Source organism: Vigna angularis, chromosome 11 (assembly GCF_016808095.1).
Source record: "Vigna angularis cultivar LongXiaoDou No.4 chromosome 11, ASM1680809v1, whole genome shotgun sequence".
NCBI classification, from domain to species: Eukaryota; Viridiplantae; Streptophyta; class Magnoliopsida; order Fabales; family Fabaceae; genus Vigna; species Vigna angularis.
The window spans coordinates 2637303-2661938 of record NC_068980.1 but is presented as its reverse complement, the minus strand read 5'-3'; the positions used below and the strand labels follow the sequence as shown (position 1 = coordinate 2661938).

Here is a 24636-nt window from a genome sequence, read left to right as displayed (position 1 = left end):
AAGTATTTATATAAAATTAAAATAAGAATTTGAACACTTTTTTTGGGGGAAGGGAGAGGAATTTACCGAGACAAATCATTTCAAGTAACAATAAAATAAATGTTTAATAGCCTATTTTTTCTTCTGGATAATATCAATTCAGTTTCTCATATTAAAAGTATTTAAAATGATTCTTAATTATTAAATTTTATGTTAATAATATCTTTTTATTAATAATTGAAGACACATTTCAAACACTTGAAAAACTAAATTGATATTATGTAATAAAACTGAAAAAAAAAAGCTATTAAACCTAAAATAAATTTACAATATATATAAATAAATATAATTCAAAATATACAAAAATCTCAACTTTGTAAAAATATTAATAACCCAAGTATATTTTTAAGCCAAGTGGATTTCTTGTCAACTGTTAGAGGTTTTATATAATAAAAATTTAAAATAATTTGATTTGATTGAAGAATATTGTTCCGACTCAATCTAACCTAATGAATTATTTAAAAACTTATATGGGTGGTAGTACACTTTCTTAACAATATATAATTTTTCAATCTGATATAATTCTGTATTAAACTAACAGCTTATTTTGTTCGACTTTTATAAAAAGAATAATAAAAACATTGTATATATTTAAAATTTTTTAATCATATTATTAATTTTTAATTTCAATATAAAAATTTAGTAGATAGATCAAAATACATTAACATGTTTGAAAAATGATATATATTTTAAGTTTTATAAATACAACTATTATTTTACAAACCATACTAAATTTAAATTTATTGTCAAACAGATAAAAAAATAATATAATTTCATTTAATTTATAATTTTTTTAATCTGGCTTAATTTACAAAACGTTTCTAATATAATATAAAATAGTTGAATAAATGTGACTAAATAAAATTGTGTATGATTTGGACTTGGCAGACTTCCTTCCAATGTGTAGTATGGAACCCAACGGTATTGACAAGGAAGGGTGGGTGCAAGAAGCAAATATACAAAACAACGAAAACTAAAAGCAGGATATTCTCTTCACACCCCATACTTTATTCCTTGATCCCCATAAAATTACTATTTTACTCTTATTATAAGGAAGTCCGTGCATTCTAATATGGGCTTTAAAATCTGGAATAAGCACTAAATTGCATAATCCAGAAGTCATTTTTTTTCCTATCCAAAAGCCAACTTTTTTAGAAAAGAATAATGTATACTTCATATTCCAAACCTATTATGCATTATTTAATTTAGAAGTCAATTTTTCCATTAAAAAAAAAGTAACCTCTAAATTGCACGACTTAGTAAACTTTCATATTGTCCAATGTAGGAGTAGCTCTGAAATCAATAAAAATATTTTAAATTATACAATTCAAAAATCATTTTATGAAAAAATAAATACTCTTCCCAAAAATATATTCAGATTCTATAATTAAGAAAATTATAAATTATGTAGTAGAAGAGAAAACGAGAGAATAGGAAGAATGTGCATGATTAATTTTGTCTATTTTGCACCCCATGGAGGTGGAGAAGGAAACCGGGGGGTGGCAGAAAGAAACCCCCTAAAGCATATATAAAAAGAGATTGAAGTGAGGAAGAATAAATGTGGGTGGTGATTCCGGAAAGATGACAGAAAGTAGCTGACAATACGCATTTGACTGCAGAATTCAAGTTTCTGCCATGTCCCCACGTATTAATTTTAACATCAGAAAACGACACTTGCATTTCACACCCTTCACGTATCCAAAATGTGAAAGACACTGCTCAAAAATGTTTACCATTTAATAGTACAAAGGAGGCAAGAGTATAAAAGACAATCCTATATTTATTAATTTCATAAACGACTCTCATAAGATCATTATAACAAGAATTATAATGAAATATATGCATAATGAAATGTACCCACATAAATAACGAACGATAAATAAAATTATACCACAACTTATTGACCTAATTGCCTAAATTTAACTCAATTAATACCAAGAATACTAAATAATAATTCCTATAGTACAACTAAGTTAGGCCAACAAGGGAAACAAAAAGCAGGGAAAGCAACATCAGAAAAATAAAATAAAAATTATTTTGAAATTAATTCAACTTGATGATTATCAACAATTATTCATTCTTGCTTTCTTTTTTCCAAAAGTAAATTTTGGGTGAAGTTGATTGGCGTTTGGAAGTTATTGTCCTGACCAAGTGCAGGCAGAAATATGCATGAAGAAGAGGCAATGAATGTTTATGATGATTGTGGAGGGAGAGCTGTTCTTGGAAGTATGGAATTCGCTAGCTCTTCATTCACTTTCACAGGAAGAGGTGGCATTTGCTTCATCACCTCTGGTGAATCATTTAACCTGAAAACACAAATCTTTTCATTAAAATGCCAACCTTGGATTATAAATTCTTTCTACTCAAATAGGAAAGGACAGGCTAGCATTCATAGACCGCAATATAAATATAAAAAGAGAAACAAATATAGCACTTACAAACAGAATAAACATAGAAACGAACAAAAAAAATACAACTCACTCGTTCACAATTTTAAGGATGTTGTCCCTAGTTTGGCAGAAAAGATTGATGTTCTCCTGTACCTGGAAACAAAAATCACCAACATGTTAGCTTTAAAACCACAAATAATACCCCTCAGAATGGAACCGATTACCAACAACAATAAACTAGAACATACAATCATGCCAGATTGTTGATTAAATTAACACAAGATATTAAACAAAACAAAAACACATAAGAGAAATTTTCGGCAAGTATATTCAAACAAACATACTCAGGGTACAATTACTTGCATTTACGTAAACTGCCCTTATTACATAAAGCATAGAAATGTTGTTATCACTCTCTGCTAATATAGGATATTAATACTTCATTCTCTGTATTTGGAATTTTAACTTAATCCTGTGATATTGCCTCCAGAATTAAGGCATGCTATTAATGTTTGCTTCAGTTATCCATTTGTGTGATAAATACTTGAAGAAAATATATACTGATTGTTATAAAATTAGAAAAATAACTAAAGAATATAATTGTTCATATCTATTTTCCCTTTGTTTTATTGCCCTTCAAGTTATAATTGAAGAAACCCGCGTCTGGACTGTAATTCTATTCTATTATAACCTGAGCACAGGTTTCTCGCATTACTAGACAAACCAAAACCTCAAATATGGCTTCCAGTGCCTCCGACAACATCCTAGATCTGAGAATTCTTGACGAAGACAAGAAAACACAAAAATGAATTGAAAGACCAAATTGCAATGAATTTAAAAGATGGGTGTGCAGAGAAAATATGTCAAAAGAGAACTAGGAAAAAATAAAATGCTTAACACCCACAGCCACACAGCGAATACAAAAGCATTCATAAGAAGTCTGACTCAGAAATTCAATGTATGGTCAAGCGGTTTCGTCCACACAAAATAGGGAAAATCAATTAAAATTGTTGTCAGCTCACCTGGAAAGCAGAAAGATTTGTGGAGATTTGATTCAAGGCCTGTGCGTTTTGCTCTAATAGGTCACCGGTGGGACCACCAATTGCTGCAAAAAAAAAAAAAAAGAACTCCAAATTCAAAAACAGAAGTTCGAACGTTTAAAAAAATAAAGCGAGTACACTAAATTTTTCAAAGGCGAAAGAAGTGCCTGTAAGACATTGAGACACAGAAGCCTGCATTGTTATCTTTGCATGGTGTAAATCACATCCAAATTTATGAAAAAATTCACAAGGTATTAGGCTAAGTTACTGAACCTGTATAAGAGATGCCATCATCGTTGTCCATTGTAATCATTGGTGGAGCATAAGGAGAGACATTGGACCGAGCAGCAAAGTTAGATGACTTTACTGCAGGATCAGAAACCCTTTCCTGGAAAGCAAATATAACTCGCTAAGCATCTAAAGTTCGATTGAACATCAATATAACAATAAAGAAAGAGCCTAGTGTTTCCAGTATTTCACAAATCCAATAACACTTAGTTAGCTTTCTTCCTTTTTACTTTTCTTTCGTTCCACTTTCCTAGTATTTCAAACTTCTTCGGTGATGCTAAATCATCACCAAATTTGAAGAGTAAAAGAAATGAGGGGACAAAATCCCATTCAACATTATTCCTGGTTAGAAAATTTAACACATACAATAAACAGTCTATCCCAAAACTAAAACAATAATAATAACCATCATCATGCAATTGGTGGAGCAATCATCACACGTTTTAAAGGAACATACTGAAAGCAGACTCAAATTCCATATGAAACATTCATGCAACATTTTCTCCTTGGAAATGAAACTTCTAGAAATCCGGCAATAGAAGGTGCAAGAATACCTAATGCTTAAATACTTTTGGATATTCAGATTTAGAAAATAGGGGATATTACTTTTATAGAAGCTACCAATGTTTTGTAAAAAGAAGTGGAATATATCACTTTGGTGTCATGACATGCAGCAAAGCTTCTTTTTGTTTTCTTTAGCTTTCTGAGAAAAAGGAGCTTCTAGATAAGTTTATAAGCTTTACAAATTTCAAAAGCAATCTACAGTCTTCTCAACAGTCATAAGCAGTCTACAGAAGCACGTGTCCAGACGTCAGCTCTTGATCCACATAACAAAAGGATGAACCAATATGAAGACTATCAAGAGAATTTACCCTGGAAATAGGTTATTAAAAACAAATTTCTTACTTAAATATGTATATTTTGAAACTTGAAATTAGGAGTCCCAGGGTCCCAGCATGAGCAAGCAAAAGGCACCAAGTATTGGATATATTCACCCACATAGATAGGTTTAAACACAACCAATATTCATATATTAGAAGACATTTAAAAAGGCATCTCTATAGGCATGCACAAGAGTGGAACACAAAAACAATCTAAAAATTAATACAATAATTATAAGAGTATCCAATTAATGAAAGCAGTACCTTTTTATCTTTACTTTTCCGAGTTAAATTATGATCATCCTTCCTTCTCTTGCTATTTTCTTTCTTCTGCATGAAAATGAAAAATAAAAGTCATTATAAAAAGTGATCACAGACACTAAGTATAAAGCAATCCCAAAAATAACAGTAAGCTTCTTTATTTCTTTTTGCATTATATAAAGGGTGGGGAGCAATCAGTCTTTAAGAACTTATCAGAAAAAGTATCTCACACCATGCTAATGGTAGATCCAGTCATCACTGACTTTTTTCTTTTACAAAGCACAATTACGGTTAGTCCTGAAGAATTTGACCAGGTATCTTACGTAATTCAATAAACCTAATTAAGAATCTTTCATCTAAGCTGAAGAACAGGTCATGAAAAACTCACAAGGGAGAGCATAACAGGCCAAAACCCGATCAAATTAATAAACGTATAGTTCCAATATGCAGTTGATATCTACCATGCAACAACATATCTAAGAATAGATTTTGACGTGTCCATCAAACAAGAAATTTGAACAAGCATGAGCTACCCTCATTAGACCCTTGAACACTTTTATGGCAATCTTCTAAAAAGGAATCATGAAAAGGTGATAGCCTCCAACTTTGTAGATATATGATTCAAACCGATAAGAGATTGATGTACATACATATAGATATATGCTTATACCTGATGTAACAGCACCCTTATCAACTTAGGGGAGATAGTTTTTCAGAATGTCATAAACAACTTAAGACAGCAACTAACAAGTATTTAACTTACATTCATCCACCTGACCCGCAGTGCTACATCACGAACTGTTTTATGCTGTAACTGTAGAGCAATCTTCGCATAGCGCACTATGTTGGATTCTGAGGCATACCTAAGAGGAGATATTTGGAATCTTCATTAATTTAATAACTAAAACTACCCATATAGAACTTCATAAATACACAATTTCTCATCCAAAGACAGGAATCAAATAGTACGACAACAAAAAGGAATTTACCGTGCAATCTAAGTACATAGAAAATCAAGCTGTTTTATTTAAGCAATAAATTTAATATCACTACTGATAAAGATTTTGAAAATAATATTAATTTCAAAAGGTCAGTTTCCTATGTTGTAATGATTTCAAATAGCCATCACAACCACGAGTCAATGATCGATTTATAGAAGATATCTCCACCGATACATATGACCCAATTCAGTTTTGGATTGTCCTACTTTCTAGTAACTCTTTGTGTAAATGAAGTAAGCAGGCATTTACAAGATGATGACATTAAAAATACAATATAAACATTTTATGAATAAAGCTCTGAACACCCACCCAAATCCGAAATTGGTTACTCTTAGACCCAAACTGAAAACTTAGCTGGAAAGGATTATCCATGAGTCGAATTGGAAATCAGTCTACTGAATTCATGAGACAGCTAGCATTTTGGCTCGTTGCAAACAAGCTTTAGCTTTTCAGTTCACAGTAGACTCGTTAGCTTATCATAATTTTTTAGTTATAATTAATAATAATAGCAGTAGTAGTAGCAGCAGCAATTATAATAGCAAATAATATTTTTGATTCAGTACTTAATTTTATGAATTTGACTGAATAATAAAAAAAATGAAATCTTCATTAATTAAAATTACAAAGTGGAACATAGTAGAGTTGATGCTAAAATATTAAACTCAACTAATGTTTAAACTAAGGAAGAAATTAGCTCATTCAACTCGTTTTATAAAAGGAAAATGAGTTCGATTTGTTTATGAACTTGATATAGCCTAGAAAGCACAGCTCGGCATAGAAAGCCACTTCCAATCACATAAAACCACAAAGATAAGATTTAGCAATTGCACATGTAAAAAACCAAAAAACACCCCCAATCTCCACCAAAAAAATAAACACTCAAATCAAACACAACCCAACCCCAAAAGACCAAACACAAACAAAAGAAAAAAAAAATATACTCACTTGGAGAGTCCATCTTCGAGAATGGCTTGTTCTTCGGCGGTCCAATCGAGGGAGATGCCAGGGTTGTGCTTCATGGCGAGAGCCGCACCTGAAGTCTCTGGAGCAGAAGACGACACGTGCGTGTGTTCTTGATGGTTCCCAGATGGGTTAGCCATCGAAGACAAAAACGATAACCCCTTTCCTTCAAACGCCTCAAGTTTCAAACTTTCCACCTATGGCCTATCGGAATTGACGCTTACTTCCCGCCAATTACCGTCACACGCCCAACACCATCGACCCAAACGAAAAGGGGAAGAAAAAAACCCAAAATCAAAATCGAAGCCAGAGAGAGAAAGAAGTGAAAGAAATAGTGGTAAGATTGAAGGAAGGAAATGGAAGAGAGAGATAAGAGAGCGAAAGCAGAGAGGGGTTTTTGATTGAAGGCGGAATTGAATGAAACTGCAGAGGGATGAGAGAGAGAGGGTATTATTTTTTTTTGAAAAAAAATTAAGAGAAAAAAAAAAATAGTTGCCTTTTAAGGAATTAAGATTTTCTGCAACTCCTCACCCACTGGGCCACTATACATAGAATTTGTACGGGATGAACTTCTCATGCTACGCGCAAAATGACACTTTTGCCCTCCTATTTTCCATTTTGCATCTCACCGATATCTTTATTTTTAAAAAATTTAATCACTCTTTTAAACATTAATTAATAATAAATTTCATCTTTAATTATTCATTTAACTTTTATATAAATATGCAAAGTTTATTTATTGGTCTTAATATATTCTATTTCTAATCCCTTTTAAGTTCATTTCATCTAAAGCTGTAAGAAATAACTAAGCAAATTGTATATATAATAAATAAAACATATTTTTTAAATGGATAAGTTAAACGACAAATATAAATAAATTTGACTGTTTTTATAAATTTTAATTAAAATTTTTAATTAAATGATTTTACTTTACGGATTATTTTTATAGTACTAGTCCGTGTAATAATTTCGACATCAATAAACTTCCACAATGAATATACATTATTTATTTTTTACATTTATTCTGTAATAATTTGTCGGCCAAATAACACTTTAGCCGAATAAATCTTCATCGCATTATAAGTTTTTTTTATTTATTTTAGTTTTAAATTTTACAAAATCTTTGCTTTAACTTTTGACTTTATAAAGTAGTATATTGTCTAGATTCTTTTTATCTAAACGGCATTTTTTTTTCTTTTTTATTAATAGTATTAAGAAGTAGATTTTTTTTGTTCGAGGAAATAAAATAGAAATATTATAAAAGAATACAATTTTTTAGTAGATTCACTGTTTCATCTATATAGATTTGAGAAAAATAAAGATTCTGAAACATCTTACTAGAAACAAAATAAACACAACAATGCATTTTGAATATGAACATGAACTTGGGAGAAAAAAAAACAAAAAACGTGCACCATTACTTTGCATCTAAAAATTAAAATCGTAAAATTAGATTTTTAATTAAATATTACACAATAAATAATAAACATTATTAATTAAACAAAATAAGTTACGGAAATTTTTGTCAATTTATATTTGTATAACGTGGTTTATAATGTTAAAAAACAATACGATGTCTTCTTGCTTTTTTTATTGAGACGTGGTGTTTTGCATAGCAAAACCCTTTGTTTATTTTTCAACGTAATAATTAACAAAATCACAGAAATAAAGACACTTTCGAGTTTAATGAATAAAAAATAAGAGCAGTCGTTTTCTTCACAATTATTGAAAATGATATAATAAAATTGTTTTCTTATTGGTTTCGTGTTTTTCATAATTAAAAAATAAATTATATATATATATATATATATATATATATATATATATATTTATGAAACTAAGAAAATGTATTTGCAGCAACAACATAATAAAATGCTAAATTAATAAATAAGTGTCGCATATTATAAAAAAATTACAACATTTATTGACTTTAAATGCAGAGTTTATTGACTGTATTAGTGATTAATTTCCTTTAAAATTCCAACAGTTTTTGATGAATTTTTTTTATTTATGAACTTTGAATTTAAGATTCTGTTTAAGGAAACTGGAATTAATCAGAAAAAGAAAAATTGTATACAATAATGTTCTATGAATGTCAAAAACAAATGGCGGTGGTTATGGGCCTATGTAGATGGAAAAAACAGCCCACTAAGTTTGCCGAAGAGATAACAAAAAGGAAGATTTTTTATTCCATAAATATGAAAGTTTCTCCTTTATTTTCTAAAATATTTCTCAATTGTATACTTTAAAAATAAAATTACTTTTCACGGTTTTTTACTTTTAATTCATGAATTTTTAATTACAAATGTACACGGTAAGATGAACTGCTAACTAAAAACTAATTAATTGTGTAACCGTCATTAATAGACAGTTAATAAATATTAATGGTTAATAATAATCAATTAATAATAAATTCTATAAATATAATTTTGATATTGAGATAAAGATATTTTTGAACATAATTTAATTCATTAAATTTAATTCATTAGATGAAAAATATATTCTACATGTCAAACATCAATTGGTTTGAAAATTATCTGGAAAAAGGTGTGACAATCATTTCACTCGATCCTACTAACCGAAACACATAACAATCTTTTGAATTATATAATTTAAAGTTATTTTTATTTTTAAATTACACCACTTGTGATTAAGTATTTGATAATGTTATTCATCGTTTCATTGTTATTCTAAAAACAATAAACATGTAGTAAAAAATATTAAAAAAAGGACAAATTTGAAGAGGAAAAAAATAGGCAAAGGGTGAATGGCATAATAATGAAGAAACAAACATTAAAGGTATGACAGTCCAATAGGAATCAATCATTTGCACCGTCAACATCAAAAGACGTCAACTTGGAAGGACGAATAGTTCTATAAATCTTATTATCTATATTAAATAACTTACATTAAATTCGTTATATTGGAATTGGATTGAATTTCTTAAATAAAGAGTCGAATTTTTGTTTTGTGGATCAGTTGATGAAAAGAATTTTTTTTGGGAGAGATATTTCACTGCAGATAATTATTAAATTCCTTTTACAAATATGAAGAATCAGAAAACTCACCAGATGCATCACACTGATAAAAAGAAAAAACTACATGAGAAATGTAATAGTGTAATATTACAATATAATATACTATTTATTTTTATTTCTCATATAGATTAATAACTTTATTTTTTTCATCTATAAATACGTGTCTAGAAATAGAGTTTGTTTAATGTAAAAACAAACTTTTATAATTTATATTGTTAGACTCTATTAGTTTATGATAAAAAACTTATTTAGTTTTATTGTTAATTTGTTTTATTAGTACATGATACACTCGTTCAATAAGTATTCTTATATTTTATAATTAACGTGTGAAATAATTCATCTAATATATTTTTTTATATTTGTATGATAATTTTATTAAAAAGTTCATTCAATGTATATCATTAAATTTGTTTAATTATTGCATCGATAAATTTGTTTAATATTTTTTTTATACTAGTATAATTAATATACATAAAGACTCGTCTAGTGTGAATATTGTTAAATTCATGTAATTTTTTTTATTATATTTGTCTAGTATGTGTTGCTACAAATTAATATATGTCTAATATATATTTTGTAGACTCAACTAACGACTATAGATATATTTTTTAACAATTAATTTGCTAATTTTTATTTTTGTTTTAAACTCTACATTTTTAAGTTGAAAATAATAAAAAGTGAATTAAAAAAAAATGTAAAACAAAATGTCTAATGTTAAGAAGTATAATTTTGTTATTATAAATATTTAAAATGAACTATTAAATACGATATTTTAGTTTATTATGTTACAAATAAATACAAATAAAACAGAAATTAAAAAAATAAAATAAATAGATAAAAAATAAAAGAACTTCCATCCACATGTAACAACAAAATAAATATAAATAAAAAATAAATTAAAAATAAATTAAAAATTTCAAATGACAAAAAAACTAACTTTTAAGACACTTGTCAACAAAATAAAATGAGTAATAAAACAATTTTGATAGTATCTTGTTTTCTTATTACAGAAGGTTAAATACGTTTGTAGTATATTAACTTTAATGTAAATTTTGATTTTATTTATTTCTCAAACTTTTAATCATTTTTATTTTAAGGATATAGTCATTGTAACCATGGTTAAAAAAAATTATGATAAGTAAATCATGTCATCACGTCAATAATTTTTTAACATCATTTAGGGATAATAATTATATTAATTTATTTTTAAATTTTTGAATCAAAATTTGAAAAAAAAATTAATTTTCTATTATAGTTTAAAAATAAAAAATAAAGTTAACCTTTGGTTATTATAACCATATTAGTAGTTAATGAATATCAACCGATTTGTCTTAGACAAACCTTAATAGTGTGGTTCCTCCTAATTTCATCATCATCATAACTTTTAACATTTTTCTTTGAAAGAAAAGACACGAGTTTATATTATTAGTAATTAAGAAGTGAATTTAAGCCTAACTCTATTCCACAAAAATTAGTTCCTAAGATAAGATTTATACTTATTTATATATTTTAAATTGGTTTTATCTCTAATTTATATGAAACTCTTAAAATATATATATATATATATATATATATATATATATATATATATATATATATATATATATATATATATATATATATATTATATTGTTTATTAATGTATAAAGTGTAGGATAATACAATAAGTATAGGAAGAGAAGTTTGTTGACGCTATTGACAATACGTGGAAAATAAATGGTAATGGATTAAGTATATTTTTTAGGGAAAAGTCACGTAATTATAATTAACTATGTTCAATTTCTTACCGGTTTCTTTAAATTTTTCTTTTGAAAATTTAAATTGATAATTTATGAAAATGAACTAAAATTATGTGGTTTTTTTCCAAAAAAAGTCACTGAATGTGTGTTCCAGAATAAACTCTATTAACTTTACATGAATATGAATAGTAAACATTATAATATTTGAAACTATTATTTTGATCCAATAAAATTATTGGCCAAAATCCATTAGTCTTAGTCAAAGATTAAAACCAGGGATTTTCTTTTTTAAATGCGTATAATTATTGCAGTGTAATATTCCTTTGTACACCTAAGTCTTCTGAAGATGGAAGTAAATGAAATAGAAGAGATTCGGAGATGAATAACTTTACAACAAAATCATAAAGCTTTATTAGGAACTAATTAACTTGGAATTCACTCAAGCAGACTTATTACTTAAACTGAAGACAACGTGTTTGTGGAGTTTTCTTTGGCCTCTTGCGTTGCATATTGGAAGCCGCGACGTCGCTTTAATATTACTGATCATCGTCATAACACGGTGTTTAGAGAACATTCACAAGAAAAAGGAATGGTTGCATGCTCAGTTAAACGTTTAGGGTGAAGTGGTATTTACTTCACATATAGATTAAAAGCCTCTTTAACTAAGCTTGCTTTCGCCTCCTGAAATGCAATTAAGCTCGTTTTATAATTTCTAAAACACCTAAATCAGCTCCAACTTTGCTTATTTTGCCTGTACGAGGATTATAGTCCAATTCACATGTTAACGTGTTTACTTTTATGACCTCCCAATTTGTGATCCAACTGGTAGTGTTTTCCATATTAAACAGTCAAAAGCTTTATAATCAAGTTGCGTTAAGGCAAGCATCGTAAAGTATGTTTAAAGAAGGAACAAGCCCATTATTATTCATAAAATACCCAAGCTACGCTTACCTTCTCTTTGTTTCCATTGACTAGGAATGATGGATAATTTTTCTCTGAGGGTAATACCAAAAATTGCATAGTATTGATTTGTTTCAGTGATCACTGGGAATTTATTTAGTGCATATGTTTGTGGTTTCAACATAATAAAAATAACACCTTGACTGCGATGAGATAAGACCAAGATGGCACATGCCGCATCTTGAATCCATAACAATACTCATCGTTCCCTAAGAAAACTGCAGTTTTTTCGATATGCAGGAAATATTGGATCAACAAAAGAACCATTATCGTGGGCAGAGTATTAAACCCAAAATCGAAGTCGTGGTCACATGCAAAGCACGTTCCTTACTACCCACGCCAGAGCATTAAATAGCTTTGGAAGGAATGAAGGATGCTGAAAACGCCTTGGTGCATGTGAACAGCTCCATGCCTCACTCTTCCGCCACACGGTGCCGCAATGCTTGGATTGTTACATTTCAAATTTGGGCGTAAATCGAATTAGAAACCCATTATTCTATGAATTCTATAATTTTGTTTAATTATTATATAGTCCACTATGATGTTGTGGTCGGTTATGCCACCATGACAGTGTGCTATATAAGCAGCAAGAGGGAATACGTTACTGGCAGTACCGCAAACAAACAAGCATAGTGTTATACAAAGAGCAAGAGTAAGCTGGAAGTGGTAGTCACTCAAGATGGAGAGAAGTATGCGTGTGGCTTTTCCACTTGTAGTTTTTGCAGTGGCGAGCCTATGTTATGGGATGGCAGACGCAGCAGTGGTGAGGTCTCCGCCGACGAATTTGAAGTGGCATTATTACAAGATCACCAATACATGCCGCGACGCGGAGGAGTACGTCCGGCACGAAGTTAAACTGTTTTGGGATAGTGACAGAAGCATTACGGCAAAGCTCCTCCGCTTGGTTTACACCGACTGTTTTGTCACTGTATGTACTCTTAACTTTGTTTATCCTGATACTGCTTGTAATTTTTTTCTTTCCAACTCACTTCTCAACTTTACAACACAAAGGAAAGCCTGCTAGTTTAGAAGCAGAATACTGACTATATCTACGCATGGATAACAAAATAGCCACACCTTGACTTGTATACCAGGAGGCATACGAAGATAGTGTTGTCAAAAGTCCAACATAATCAAATCACTTTGTTCATTTAGGTCGTTGGAGTTTAACAAATTAGAGTTTAAATCATAGCATGACAGTTACTTATGCATGATTTGTATTACAAACCTTTCAGACGAAAGGATGTTTTGTTCTTTTCCCCCTCTATACCTTAAATAACATTTTGTGGCCTAGGGATGTGATGCGTCCATTCTGCTTGACGAAGGACCAAATCCAGAGAAAAAAGCGGCACAAAACCGGGGGCTTGGAGGATTTGTAGCCATTGACAAGATCAAATATGTTCTCGAATCACGATGCCCTGGAAAAGTCTCCTGTGCTGATATACTTCACCTCGCCACCAGAGATGCTGTTCATCTGGTACTCTCTCGACACCCACTTCTATATAGAAGCATACTAGTCTACTTTCCACTTGTCACTTCATTATGAAAGGGCTACGATTTAAGCGGTAGAAAAAGTAACCGATTTCAGGACTGATGTCAACAGGCAGGTGGACCATCTTACCCAGTTTTAACAGGAAGAAAGGACAGCAGTACATCAGATGCTGCATCGGTAGACCTTCCATCACCATCCATCTCGCTGCAGGAACTTCTAGAGTATTTCAGATCGAGGAACTTGAATGAAGTACACATGACAACACTTCTAGGTAAGGAAGACCTACATTCCACTAGAAATTACATACTATAATGTTTCTAATTTTTTGGTTGGAATTAATGTGTTTGCTGCAAATCAACACAGGAGCACACACACTGGGGAGAACACATTGTAGCTACATTGTTGACCGCCTGTACAACTACGCTGGGTCCGGCAAACCCGATCCAAGCATGAGTGCCACTCTACTAGAGTCACTTAGGAAACTTTGCCCGCCAAGGAAGAAGGGACAGCCAGATCCTCTGGTATACCTAAACCCAGAGTCTGGATCAAATTACAACTTCACAGAGTCATACTACAGAAGGATCCTATCCAACGACGCTGTCCTAGGAGTTGATCAACAATTACTAAATGGTAATAACACTAAACAGATAACCGAGGAGTTCGCCGCGGGATTTGAAGATTTTCGGAAAAATTTTGCCGCAGCAATGTACCAAATGGGGAATTTCAAGGTTTTAACGGGAAACCAAGGTGAAATACGCAAAAATTGCCGATATGCAAATAAGTAGGAGGCGAAATCGGATGATTAGAGTGCACCAAGTTATGCCCAGTATAAACAGATTTGTTTGTGTTTTGAAGGTAAAGAATAATACATGAATAATACCCTCTTTGTCTTTTATAACTTGTGAGTTTCAGCAAATCAATTCACTAAAACACTCTTCTTGGTCCAGCGTCATAAAACAAATCCTTTCTGTTAAATGAAACCACCACAAAAATTGACTACATGTTCCCATATCTTACAGCAATCCTTCCTATGACATCCACCCTCTATTTCTACTAGTATGCGTGTGCTTTTTCCGTATTCCAAATTCTCTGGGTAGTAAAAAAACTTCTGCACAATTTTCTCCAGAAATGAGTCGAACCAAAAATTCAAAGAAATAAATTGTCTGCATAACCTGTGCACTTATCCACGATATAAATTGATTAACCTGGGAGCAACCAGAGTGATGAAAAGTTCCCTTTCGCTCTTTCCAGTGGCTTCAAGAGGAGGAAAGTATAGAGAATATATTAATACAATATAAGGAAAATCAAATGCATTACTGACGGAACAAACTCCTAATAAACAAGAAAAGCTAAATAGGAATACTAAAAAAACGCATGTATGTATGCTCACCTTCAAAATGACTTCACTAAAATCAAATTTCTTTTGAAAATTCGAGTAATCAATTATCTGAAACCATTACTGAAGTCCGTGCATCCCCAAACGACATATTGCATGCGTGAATCAATTATAAATAACATTATTTACAAACGACAAAAGCACACAAGTGCGTAGAAAAAAAAGAATCCCTTACAAGATATGACATAAGTAAATTAAGTCCTAAAACCCCCTTGACAGGGATGTAGCTGTGCACAATTTTCTCCATATGGCAGAAACAACAAAAGCAACAATACCTTCTACATTGTTCAGTCTTAGTTTAGCAGGGATAAATTTTAAAGAAATAGAAACAACAACGTACAGATACACCAGCATACACATACAAAAATAAAATAGATCATTGCTCCTATATTTGATTCCCTACATATTTGTGGCTTTTGATGAAAATCGTGACAATTAATTTCTCCTTTTGTTCATTCCGCAATAGTTATACCCTAAGTATTCGCTGTTACCCGACAAAATAGTTTTTGGTCATTAATAATCCTTGCATCAAATTTCCAAGGGAAGAGAACTTTGAGTGCAGCACTCTATAGAAATGCCTTGGTAAAGACCGTCCATGAATCAAAATAGAAACTTTCAATAGTCAATCAAACTAATAAAATGTGATGCAGAACAAATTGATATTACCTCATTAAAGAGTGTAATGAAGACAATCGAATGAACCTCCAGAAGCAAAACCACTTCAAGCTGCAAAGTCTTCCATCCAAAGTGGATAAGTAATGACTAAAGTTTTACAACCATACTCCCATTTGGAAACGCAGTGCCATATACGTGAGATAGTTTTTTTCATTCAGAGCTTCTGTCCCAAGTATACTGGCGACATTACCTTAGTCCACTTTCTCTTCACCATAATTCATTTTCTTGATTACCTATCGAGAGATGAGATTTTAATTTCAAAAACAAAATATTAGAAATATATAAGGAATAAATACATTTGTAGCAAATAAAGCAGGAATCCAAAGCGCATCAAAATGAAATGAACTAGACTAGCAATATTTCCAAACTTTTTTATCCATAAAAGATTATCTTTGAATTCAGGCTTAGGACTAACTCAACCCAAAAAGATAATGTAGGAGACGATAGTTATCCACCACTTATATGTACTATTTTCTACGTATCACTAATCAATTTAAGATCCCCAACTCACACCACCTCACACTATAGATTGTATATTACAAGTGTGAAATTCACAAAACTAATATATATATACTATTTTCTCCATATTACTAATAAATGTAAGATCCCTAACTCACTCTTCACACTATGGATTGAACATTACAAGTGTGAAATTCACAAAACTGAACATACACAGATGGTTCAATAACTGATGAACTTAGACCTAACAACGACTAGGATGCACACTAATACCGTCTTACAATTTGGACTAATGCCTGACTCAAATCCAAAAATAAGCTGATGAGACGAGACATATCTTCTACTTGAATACATTATTTTGGTCATATATCACTAATCAATATAGAATCTCCAACAAACTAAAACACTGATTAAGCACTCACCAAATAAAAAATTATACAAGGTTAGCAAAAACAGTTAATACCTTCTATTATGAGTTGCACATAGAGGAACATAACTAATTTAAGATTTACCTTGTTAAAATATTTCTTTTGGAGTTTGATTGCAGTTGTTATGCATCTTTTCACATTGATCTTTAACATCTTGTCATTGAAGATCTATGAAATATAAATTTGGTATATAAGTTAGAGAACACACAATAATGATTCAATTCGTATATATGAATTTAATGAACCACCCAAGGAAGGAAAACTAAGTTAGAACTTGAACGCAGATCTCATTAAAAAAAGTAAAGAAATTGGTTGAGGAAGACAACACAGTTAAAAACAGATTTCATTAAGAACTTAAAGAAATTTGTTTCGACTTTAAAGAAATGATTATGGAAAATCACAAAAAAAGGACATAAAATTGGATACAATAAAATAACCTAAACAAAACATGGTGAAATGATAAAAGAAATGAAAAAATAACTTTTTGGTCACCATAATATAAGTTTTTTTTTTGGCCCTCTTAATTTTGTCATGCTTGGGTGCCTATAATATTATATTTCATTTTAGCCCCTAATCACCAGGCCTGTATTCTAATCTATGCTAACCACAACATCACTAAAGACAAGGGCCGACCAGGAAAAAAAAAGAGAATTAAAACAAAACAACCTTTTATTCATGGGAACTAAAAGGCTCTTTAAGCCTACAAATATATTGAGAATGGGGTTTTAGTAATATATAGTAATACCAGAACAAGCTATAAGTTGATGCAAGAAAAGAGTCAACAAATAAGTACAATACAACAAGCTCCTTTAACCTTCCTCAACAGAGTACAACAACAGACATCATTAAATGATAACAATCATATGCAATTATTCTACAAGTTAGTTTGAAAATGTCATGAAGGTACAAAGTCCATGGAAGAATACAAGCTTCCAGAAATAGAAGTCTGTACAATTTCAACTTTACATTTTCAAAAACCATAATCCAAACAAAGGTACCCAAAACCAAACATTATAAACATAAAATAGAAGACAAAGTAAGAATGGTAAAATAGTTATAACTTTTGAAGCAGTAATTAAATGCTGAATAAAAAATAAAAACACAAAAGATTGAAGCACCTGCCTTTATTATATCATCAAAGGAGTGAGTTTCTCGAAGGATCTTCTGACGGTTTAAAACCAGAATTGCTGCAACGCAGAATATGGCCAATTCATTATTTTCTTTCATTGAAGAGGAAATACTGTTCATTTGAGCTCGACCATTTTTTTGCCAGATATTCCTTGCCAATCCACAAAAGGAATGGGATGAGAACGACTTCAATTTGATGCTGTATCCAGAGGTACAAGTTCTTTCATGACTTGAATGTGGGATAGCTTTTGTGTTGTCATTTTCATTATGATTTGATTGTGACCTACCACCCTTCACACTAGCATCACCACTGTCTGCAATTACTTCTCTCAGATCATTGCTCGAGTGTCCAGGAAGATGTAATTCCAATGCTTCCAGGCAATTCTCTTCTAAGTCATAAGCCAAGGATTCATCAAAATCAGCTGCCCACATCATCTGCACTAAACGAGAATATTCTGATCATGTATTGATGGACTAAATCATTGATGTATATGAAAAGGGATCATTAGAAAATGGCAAAATATAGGCAACATTCTCATAAATACACACACGGAGAAAGGATGTATCAAGAGAGAACTCTTGGTTATCATGGAAAATGGGAACTATAAATTTGTGTGATACAATCATACATGAAGAGCCACGATTAAAAGTGAGTTACTGAGCATATGACCACTTAAAAAAAGTATTTTCATTTATCTATTCTGTTTGACCTTTCAATAGGATCTAACAATTTTATAGTTCTCTTTTTTCACAATAACAGATAATTTTACTAAATACTCTTTCCTGTATACATATGAGAGAACAAATCAAATTACATTGTTACAAGTTACAAAAACTGCTATACTATCAATAACTCTATAAACGCTATGATTTTCACTGAATCCAACCCTTGAGTTGTAATTATATATTATTAAAATTTATACACTAACAATGTAAAACAGCCTCACACTGTCAACCAAAAAAAAAGGTAATGCAAAAGCTAACAAATTTACCATACATGATGATTTAGAATTGGATGACCATGAAAAACTATTATACATTGTCAATGCAAAGTCTATTTCCTCTTATTTAATTATTTTTGTCAAATTCTCTAAAAATGGCACAACTATAAGCATATAATGAAAGAGTGTTTATGTTTTATATTAAAAATCATTTCAATGTTTTGCAGTAATCCAATAATCTCTAGACTTTCTGTTGAAGTAGAAGCAGGCAAGTAAAAAAGTAGTTACCCGAGAGGTAGCTATTGAATTAATTGGTTCTCTTTTGAAGATAGAGGGGAATTAATCACAAACCTCCCACATTGAAAGAGCATCGTTGAAAGACAACTCTCTTCGAAAAAGAACTAGCAACATACGAAATGCAAAATGAAGGCTTTCAGCACCAATTTTTGAAAGGTGGGCAAACATTTCTTTGTCTAACAGTTCAAGAATATGCCATAATGCTCGCAACTGCTTCAACACTCTTGTTGGGCCTTCCATTTGAAAATTTTCTCTCTGGAGATATGTGAAACAAAACATGTCAATCACCACAAATTAACTTACATAGTTGAAATTTAGCAAAATTTGTGAATACCATTCTCCTTAAAAGCATCTCAAAACACCAAAATGCATCTGCATTATCCTCAAAGATTACAACAAAGGGAGACAGCAAATCGCTCATACCTAAAATCCAATATTCAGTGAAAAGATAAGTGTTGGCATCCAGAGTCAGTGTGACAGGACTCTTGATAGAACAAAATAGAACAGAATCATCTGTAAGAAGTCAAGAAATACCAAGGAAAAAACAACCTTGGCAATACCCCGTAGCAGGATCAACCCAGGCATAGACAGCAAGAATATCTGACATTCTGGCTAAATTTCTCGTGTCCTCATAGAATTCAAGATGACTATCAGTCCTCACAACATCAACAACTGAAAAGGAGTTAGAAAGAAGATCAGGTCAAAATATATGCTGTCACCAAAAAGAGAAGATAAACCCTCTCTCCTTGTTTAACTAGGGGGGAGAGGGAAACACACTGTACAACTTAGGTACCTATCCTATGCAAGGTCCAAAGCCATTCTGATACTCTCTCTTCACTGACAGGCCAAGCTTGAGAAATTGAGGATCTTATCATTATTGGCTGAGGTACATCTGATATTTTTAGTTGATTTACCATCTGTGCTTGATAAACTTGATTCTTAGACAGAAGTTCCGGTTCTTCCTCATCAGGTGAAGCAATTCCAATTTCAGAGTCCATGGGATGTAAGGTAGCAAGAGGTTGTTTGCCATTTGATTCAATAACTAAATCTACATTGTTATTAATTCGAAAGCTATGCATACTGTCATCTTCAAATATTGATTGTTCTGGCACAGGAAGCTTATCCCTGAGCTCTATGCCTGACTGATCTTTACCACTATTTTCAGACATATTAGTGAGAGATAAATGAGGAAAATCAAAACTACTGCCACTTACATAATCCAATTCCTCGTCTTCTCTTCCTGACTTTGGGGAACTAGAATTTTGTTGACCAGAAGAATCACACGCTACATTATCAGTGCTTATTCTCAAACTAACCAGTTCGACCCCATTATTTGAGCTTTTCCAATGGCTTGCTTTTGCTTCCTGTGTAGAGATATTGCTCCTATCATAACATTTTCCTACTTCTACATTATTATCATAACAAGTAGATTCTTCTATATTATCCTGTAATTTCCGGCCATCTTTGGAAAAAGTCCGCACATCCATTACTTTGGATCCAACAACATATGCCAATGAACCAGTTCCTACACTTGAATGCATTGTTTGGCACTGCTTAATCAGGTCCCTATAATGCTCCCTGCAAGGACAGATTCTTCTGAAGTCCATAAATAATAATTGCATACTAAGAGTGCAAGAAAGATGCTACCCTAGTTGAAACAAACCATATGGCCATTGGATGCCAAAGTCATTTTACAAATGACACTTCCAAAGATTGACACAGTTACACAAATAGTAACCAGATGCCAAAGGAAGGTAGCTATGCATGCATTACCATATGGTTACAATCATCCATGATAGAAAGATTGAATTTAGCAAGTTCTATGTCGTGATACTCCTGGCTAAGATCATAAATTCAATATTAATTATGTGAAAAATATCATACAAGATCCCAAAATGGGAGGAAAAAAGTAAAAGAAAATGCACACCTCCTAGCCGCTCTCAACCTTCTCCGATACTCAGCAGTGCTGCTCAGCGTATAACAACCTAGTAAAAACTCCCAAACTTCAGGTCTTATTGATGGATCTACACCCTAACAAAAAATGCGTAAAAAGTGTAACAAATCAGGAAGACAAACAATTCACTAATTAGCTTAAATTTTAGATATTTGAAACCAAATGTTTGATCCTTCTAGAGTACAGATTTATACATTTATATTGATGAAAAAATAAATTACATTACAAATTTAAGTAAACATAAAGTAATTACAGAACACAGCAAGAAAGTAACCAGATTGGTTGACACAGAAAAATAACTCGAAGCTTTCTATGATGTGATTGATGAATAAAGACACATACATGTGGAAGAACTTCAGAAGAAAAACAACTTGTTATCCCATGCAAACTAAATTGCATATCACCAATTTGGTATAATTAGAGATTAATTACTAGTATGAAGTAAAATGAATAGACTCAGTCGAGGGCATGGTATAGGATTTATTGAAGTTGTGCCACTAGGCCATGACTTAAGGGAGTTCTTTTTTTCTATTTTAATGAAACGGTGGATTACTGATAAACTATTTGTTAAATAGTACATGTGCAAGAGACTGTAGTACAATATATAGTAATGGGAAAAATAAATAAAAGTCATTATATATATGTTTTGTGAAAATGATGAACAGAATGCATTTTATTAGGCTTTCAGCATATAAAGTAAAGCAGACAGGGTTCTGTCATCATGGTCAGATCATCTGAAAGCTGTAGAATGGCTCAATAGGATCCCAAAAGCAAAACATAGTAATGCCTATGATGAACGAAGGTGTTATGGTTGTGTGAATATCAGTTTTGCGATGTTCGTAAATTCAGCATCAAAGGGAACACGAGACTTCACTATAATGCCATGGTGAAAACAAAAATTTTAGTGATAGAACTAACTATTTGTTGACAATAGAAAACATTGAATGCAGCACAGTGAATGTGGGCTAGGTTCAAACTGTCCAGCGCATTAGAAATTTGAAGGTAAAAGTTAAGGAAAATCCATTTTTCTTTTATCACATTAACAAAAAATAAAGACAAACTGCCTACAGCTTATTTTTCCAGTAATTATATATACCAAAGTGACTTTCACATATAATAAATTAACAGGTTGTGGCATCATGAAACCTCATGATTTCATTAAAAAAAAAAGAAAAACAAAGGAGATTCCCCTTTGAGTTGTGAGCAACATCCATGTTTTCATAAGAGTAATAGACAAATAAATCCTCCCTTAAGTTGAGGCTTTATTCCAAAGAATATGGATTCCATAAAAATAAAATCACTCTGCCCCATGCCATGCCCAAAATTTATCCCTACTCTCTTAAGTTTGCACGCTAATGTAAATTAATCTTTTATGTAAAATTGGCAATTTGCACCTCTGGAATTAAAATTAAAATTCAAGAAAAGCTGGTCAATGACAACCACTAACAAAGAACACCCTCCACCTAAAAGCATCCATGATCTTAAGGACACTAAAAAAAATAACTACATATTAAATAAAGTTTGGCAGGTTTGTTCAAATCTATTACTCTATGCAAAATAATTTTTGTTTTAAAAAACATGAATGGGTGCACCAAATTCATGAGCATGCATCATCCTAAACTGGAACAAAATGATTATGGAGAACAGGGGATGACAAAGATAATGGTGCAGACAAATAAAAGAAGAAAAAGAATCACCGCATAATGACAACATACCCCCAGCACAATCAATTTTAGAGCTTTCCGGAAACCAGATACCTTTCCTTCACTATCTGACATTGCTTGCCATTTGTCTGGCTTAAGCATTCTCTTTACCTGCTCCATGAAGATTAGTACAGTCGTTAAAAAAGGTCACCTTATAATAAGATTATATATCTACAATAAGCAACAAGATCTCCATAGATGCCCAAGTGTTCAAATGACAAACAGAGGAATTTGCTATAATACATACATGCTCGCATACATACATATACATATATAATTCCAAGGAGGGAGTCTGAGCGTTCTCAAATGACATTATGTACTCCGCTATAAAAAAAACGTCTAAAGTGAAATCAACTCTGAAGTTCTAGAGCATTATCAATAGATAAACTAGAATCAAATTACAGAAGATGCTTTGGACTGATCATCTTAGGCCCATTCTACACAAAGAAAACCATTCAAAAGAGCCCTGATGACAATCCTTGACAATATAAACAATGTTGAGAAAGAAACATAAAAAATTGTTCAACAAATAACAAAATGCTGCCTACCACTGGTCTAAGATAAAAAATAAATAAAAATAAAGAGCAGCAAACTGAGTATGACGATGCGAACGATCGAACTTGAGCATAAGCAACACAGTTAATAAAACGCGGTAGAGTTGTAGTCTTACAGTTATAACAACCTTTACGGGTGAGTGGGAAAGGCAAGGATCCCCAATGTCGCGCACGATGGAACTCAGTTTTCGAAAATTGATAGCCCCAGCTTTTCCACAATTCCATTGCTTCTCTTCGTCACAACAATACATCACCCTAGCTCACCTACCACCACAATCACCAATCACAGTAATGTCAATAACTAACTACAAACATACAAACCCCTAATTGCATGCCGAACGAAAACCTTCAATGTTACATTTCTATCGTTGTTGTTATTATTATTTCCGTTTCAATTTCAAAATTCGATCTATGCGTAACGACTACAGAATATTCCTTCTTTAGCAGAGATTGAACGAGCAATAGTCGCCTAAAAAAAATACGCAGATGACAGAATGTGTTAACAAAATGAAAATAAAAAATACTACGGAATCATGAATCGCAATCATACCGAAATGTGAGCAGTTGAATCGAGAGAGGAATGGAAGAAGGATAGAAGACACGATGGCGGAATGGATTGATTGATTGAAACGGAAAGGGTTTGAGTTGCGATGAGAGAGAGAAAGTGAGAGAGAGAGAGAGGGAGTGGTGGAGTGCTGGAGTAATGGTGTTAGTGGAGGCTGAAATTCAGGTTGAGGAGAACCTCCTCCGAGCGTGCATCGTCGTTGTTCGAATAACAAAACAAAAATTAGTGAAAAGACGGTTTTGTTTGTATTTCCCCATTAAGTACCTTCGATAATTTGAGATTAACCAAATCTCACTGCCTTCTGCCAAATGCTAAGTACGCAATCAAACCATTAATAATTATTATAATTGATAATTAAGAATAATAATACCGTGTTTAAGAGCTTTCAAATAAATTAAACAATTACTCAATCCTCAATCATAAAAACGCGTGATAAATTGAAAAAAG

The 24636-nt window shown here is 31.7% G+C and overlaps 3 protein-coding genes across 5 annotated transcripts; 1 reads left to right on the top strand and 2 right to left on the bottom strand.

The window, feature by feature from the left end:
- Positions 1-1948: 1948 nt before the first annotated feature.
- Positions 1949-7373, bottom strand: LOC108332474 (uncharacterized). Its single transcript, XM_017567755.2, has 7 exons — positions 6846-7373; positions 5663-5762; positions 4903-4968; positions 3743-3857; positions 3452-3534; positions 2521-2582; positions 1949-2345 (listed from the first exon to the last, which is right to left on the bottom strand). The coding sequence occupies exons 1-7, from the start codon at positions 6998-7000 to the stop codon at positions 2231-2233; spliced, it is 696 nt and encodes a 231-aa protein (XP_017423244.1). The 5' UTR covers positions 7001-7373; the 3' UTR covers positions 1949-2230.
- A 5613-nt stretch (positions 7374-12986) lies between these two features.
- LOC108334119 (probable peroxidase 61) lies at positions 12987-15100 on the top strand. The gene is made up of 4 exons (XM_017569771.2): positions 12987-13525; positions 13892-14074; positions 14201-14360; positions 14453-15100. The coding sequence occupies exons 1-4, from the start codon at positions 13277-13279 to the stop codon at positions 14872-14874; spliced, it is 1014 nt and encodes a 337-aa protein (XP_017425260.1). The 5' UTR covers positions 12987-13276; the 3' UTR covers positions 14875-15100.
- Positions 15020-24430, bottom strand: LOC108334118 (uncharacterized). Of its 3 annotated transcripts, none has more exons than XM_017569767.2 (12): positions 24175-24430; positions 23741-23888; positions 23083-23181; positions 21341-21444; positions 20207-20991; positions 19963-20085; positions 19748-19836; positions 19468-19668; positions 18170-18610; positions 17132-17215; positions 16152-16393; positions 15020-15343 (listed from the first exon to the last, which is right to left on the bottom strand). In XM_017569767.2, exons 2-11 carry the CDS (start codon positions 23873-23875, stop codon positions 16352-16354), a joined length of 2103 nt encoding a protein of 700 aa, XP_017425256.1. In that variant the 5' UTR covers positions 23876-23888; positions 24175-24430; the 3' UTR covers positions 15020-15343; positions 16152-16351. The 3 variants fall into 3 exon arrangements, with proteins under 3 accessions (XP_017425256.1, XP_017425257.1, XP_017425258.1); XM_017569768.2 differs by having other exon boundaries at positions 23753-23888; XM_017569769.2 differs by lacking the exon at positions 24175-24430 and having other exon boundaries at positions 21341-21398; positions 23741-23758.
- Positions 24431-24636: the final 206 nt, after the last annotated feature.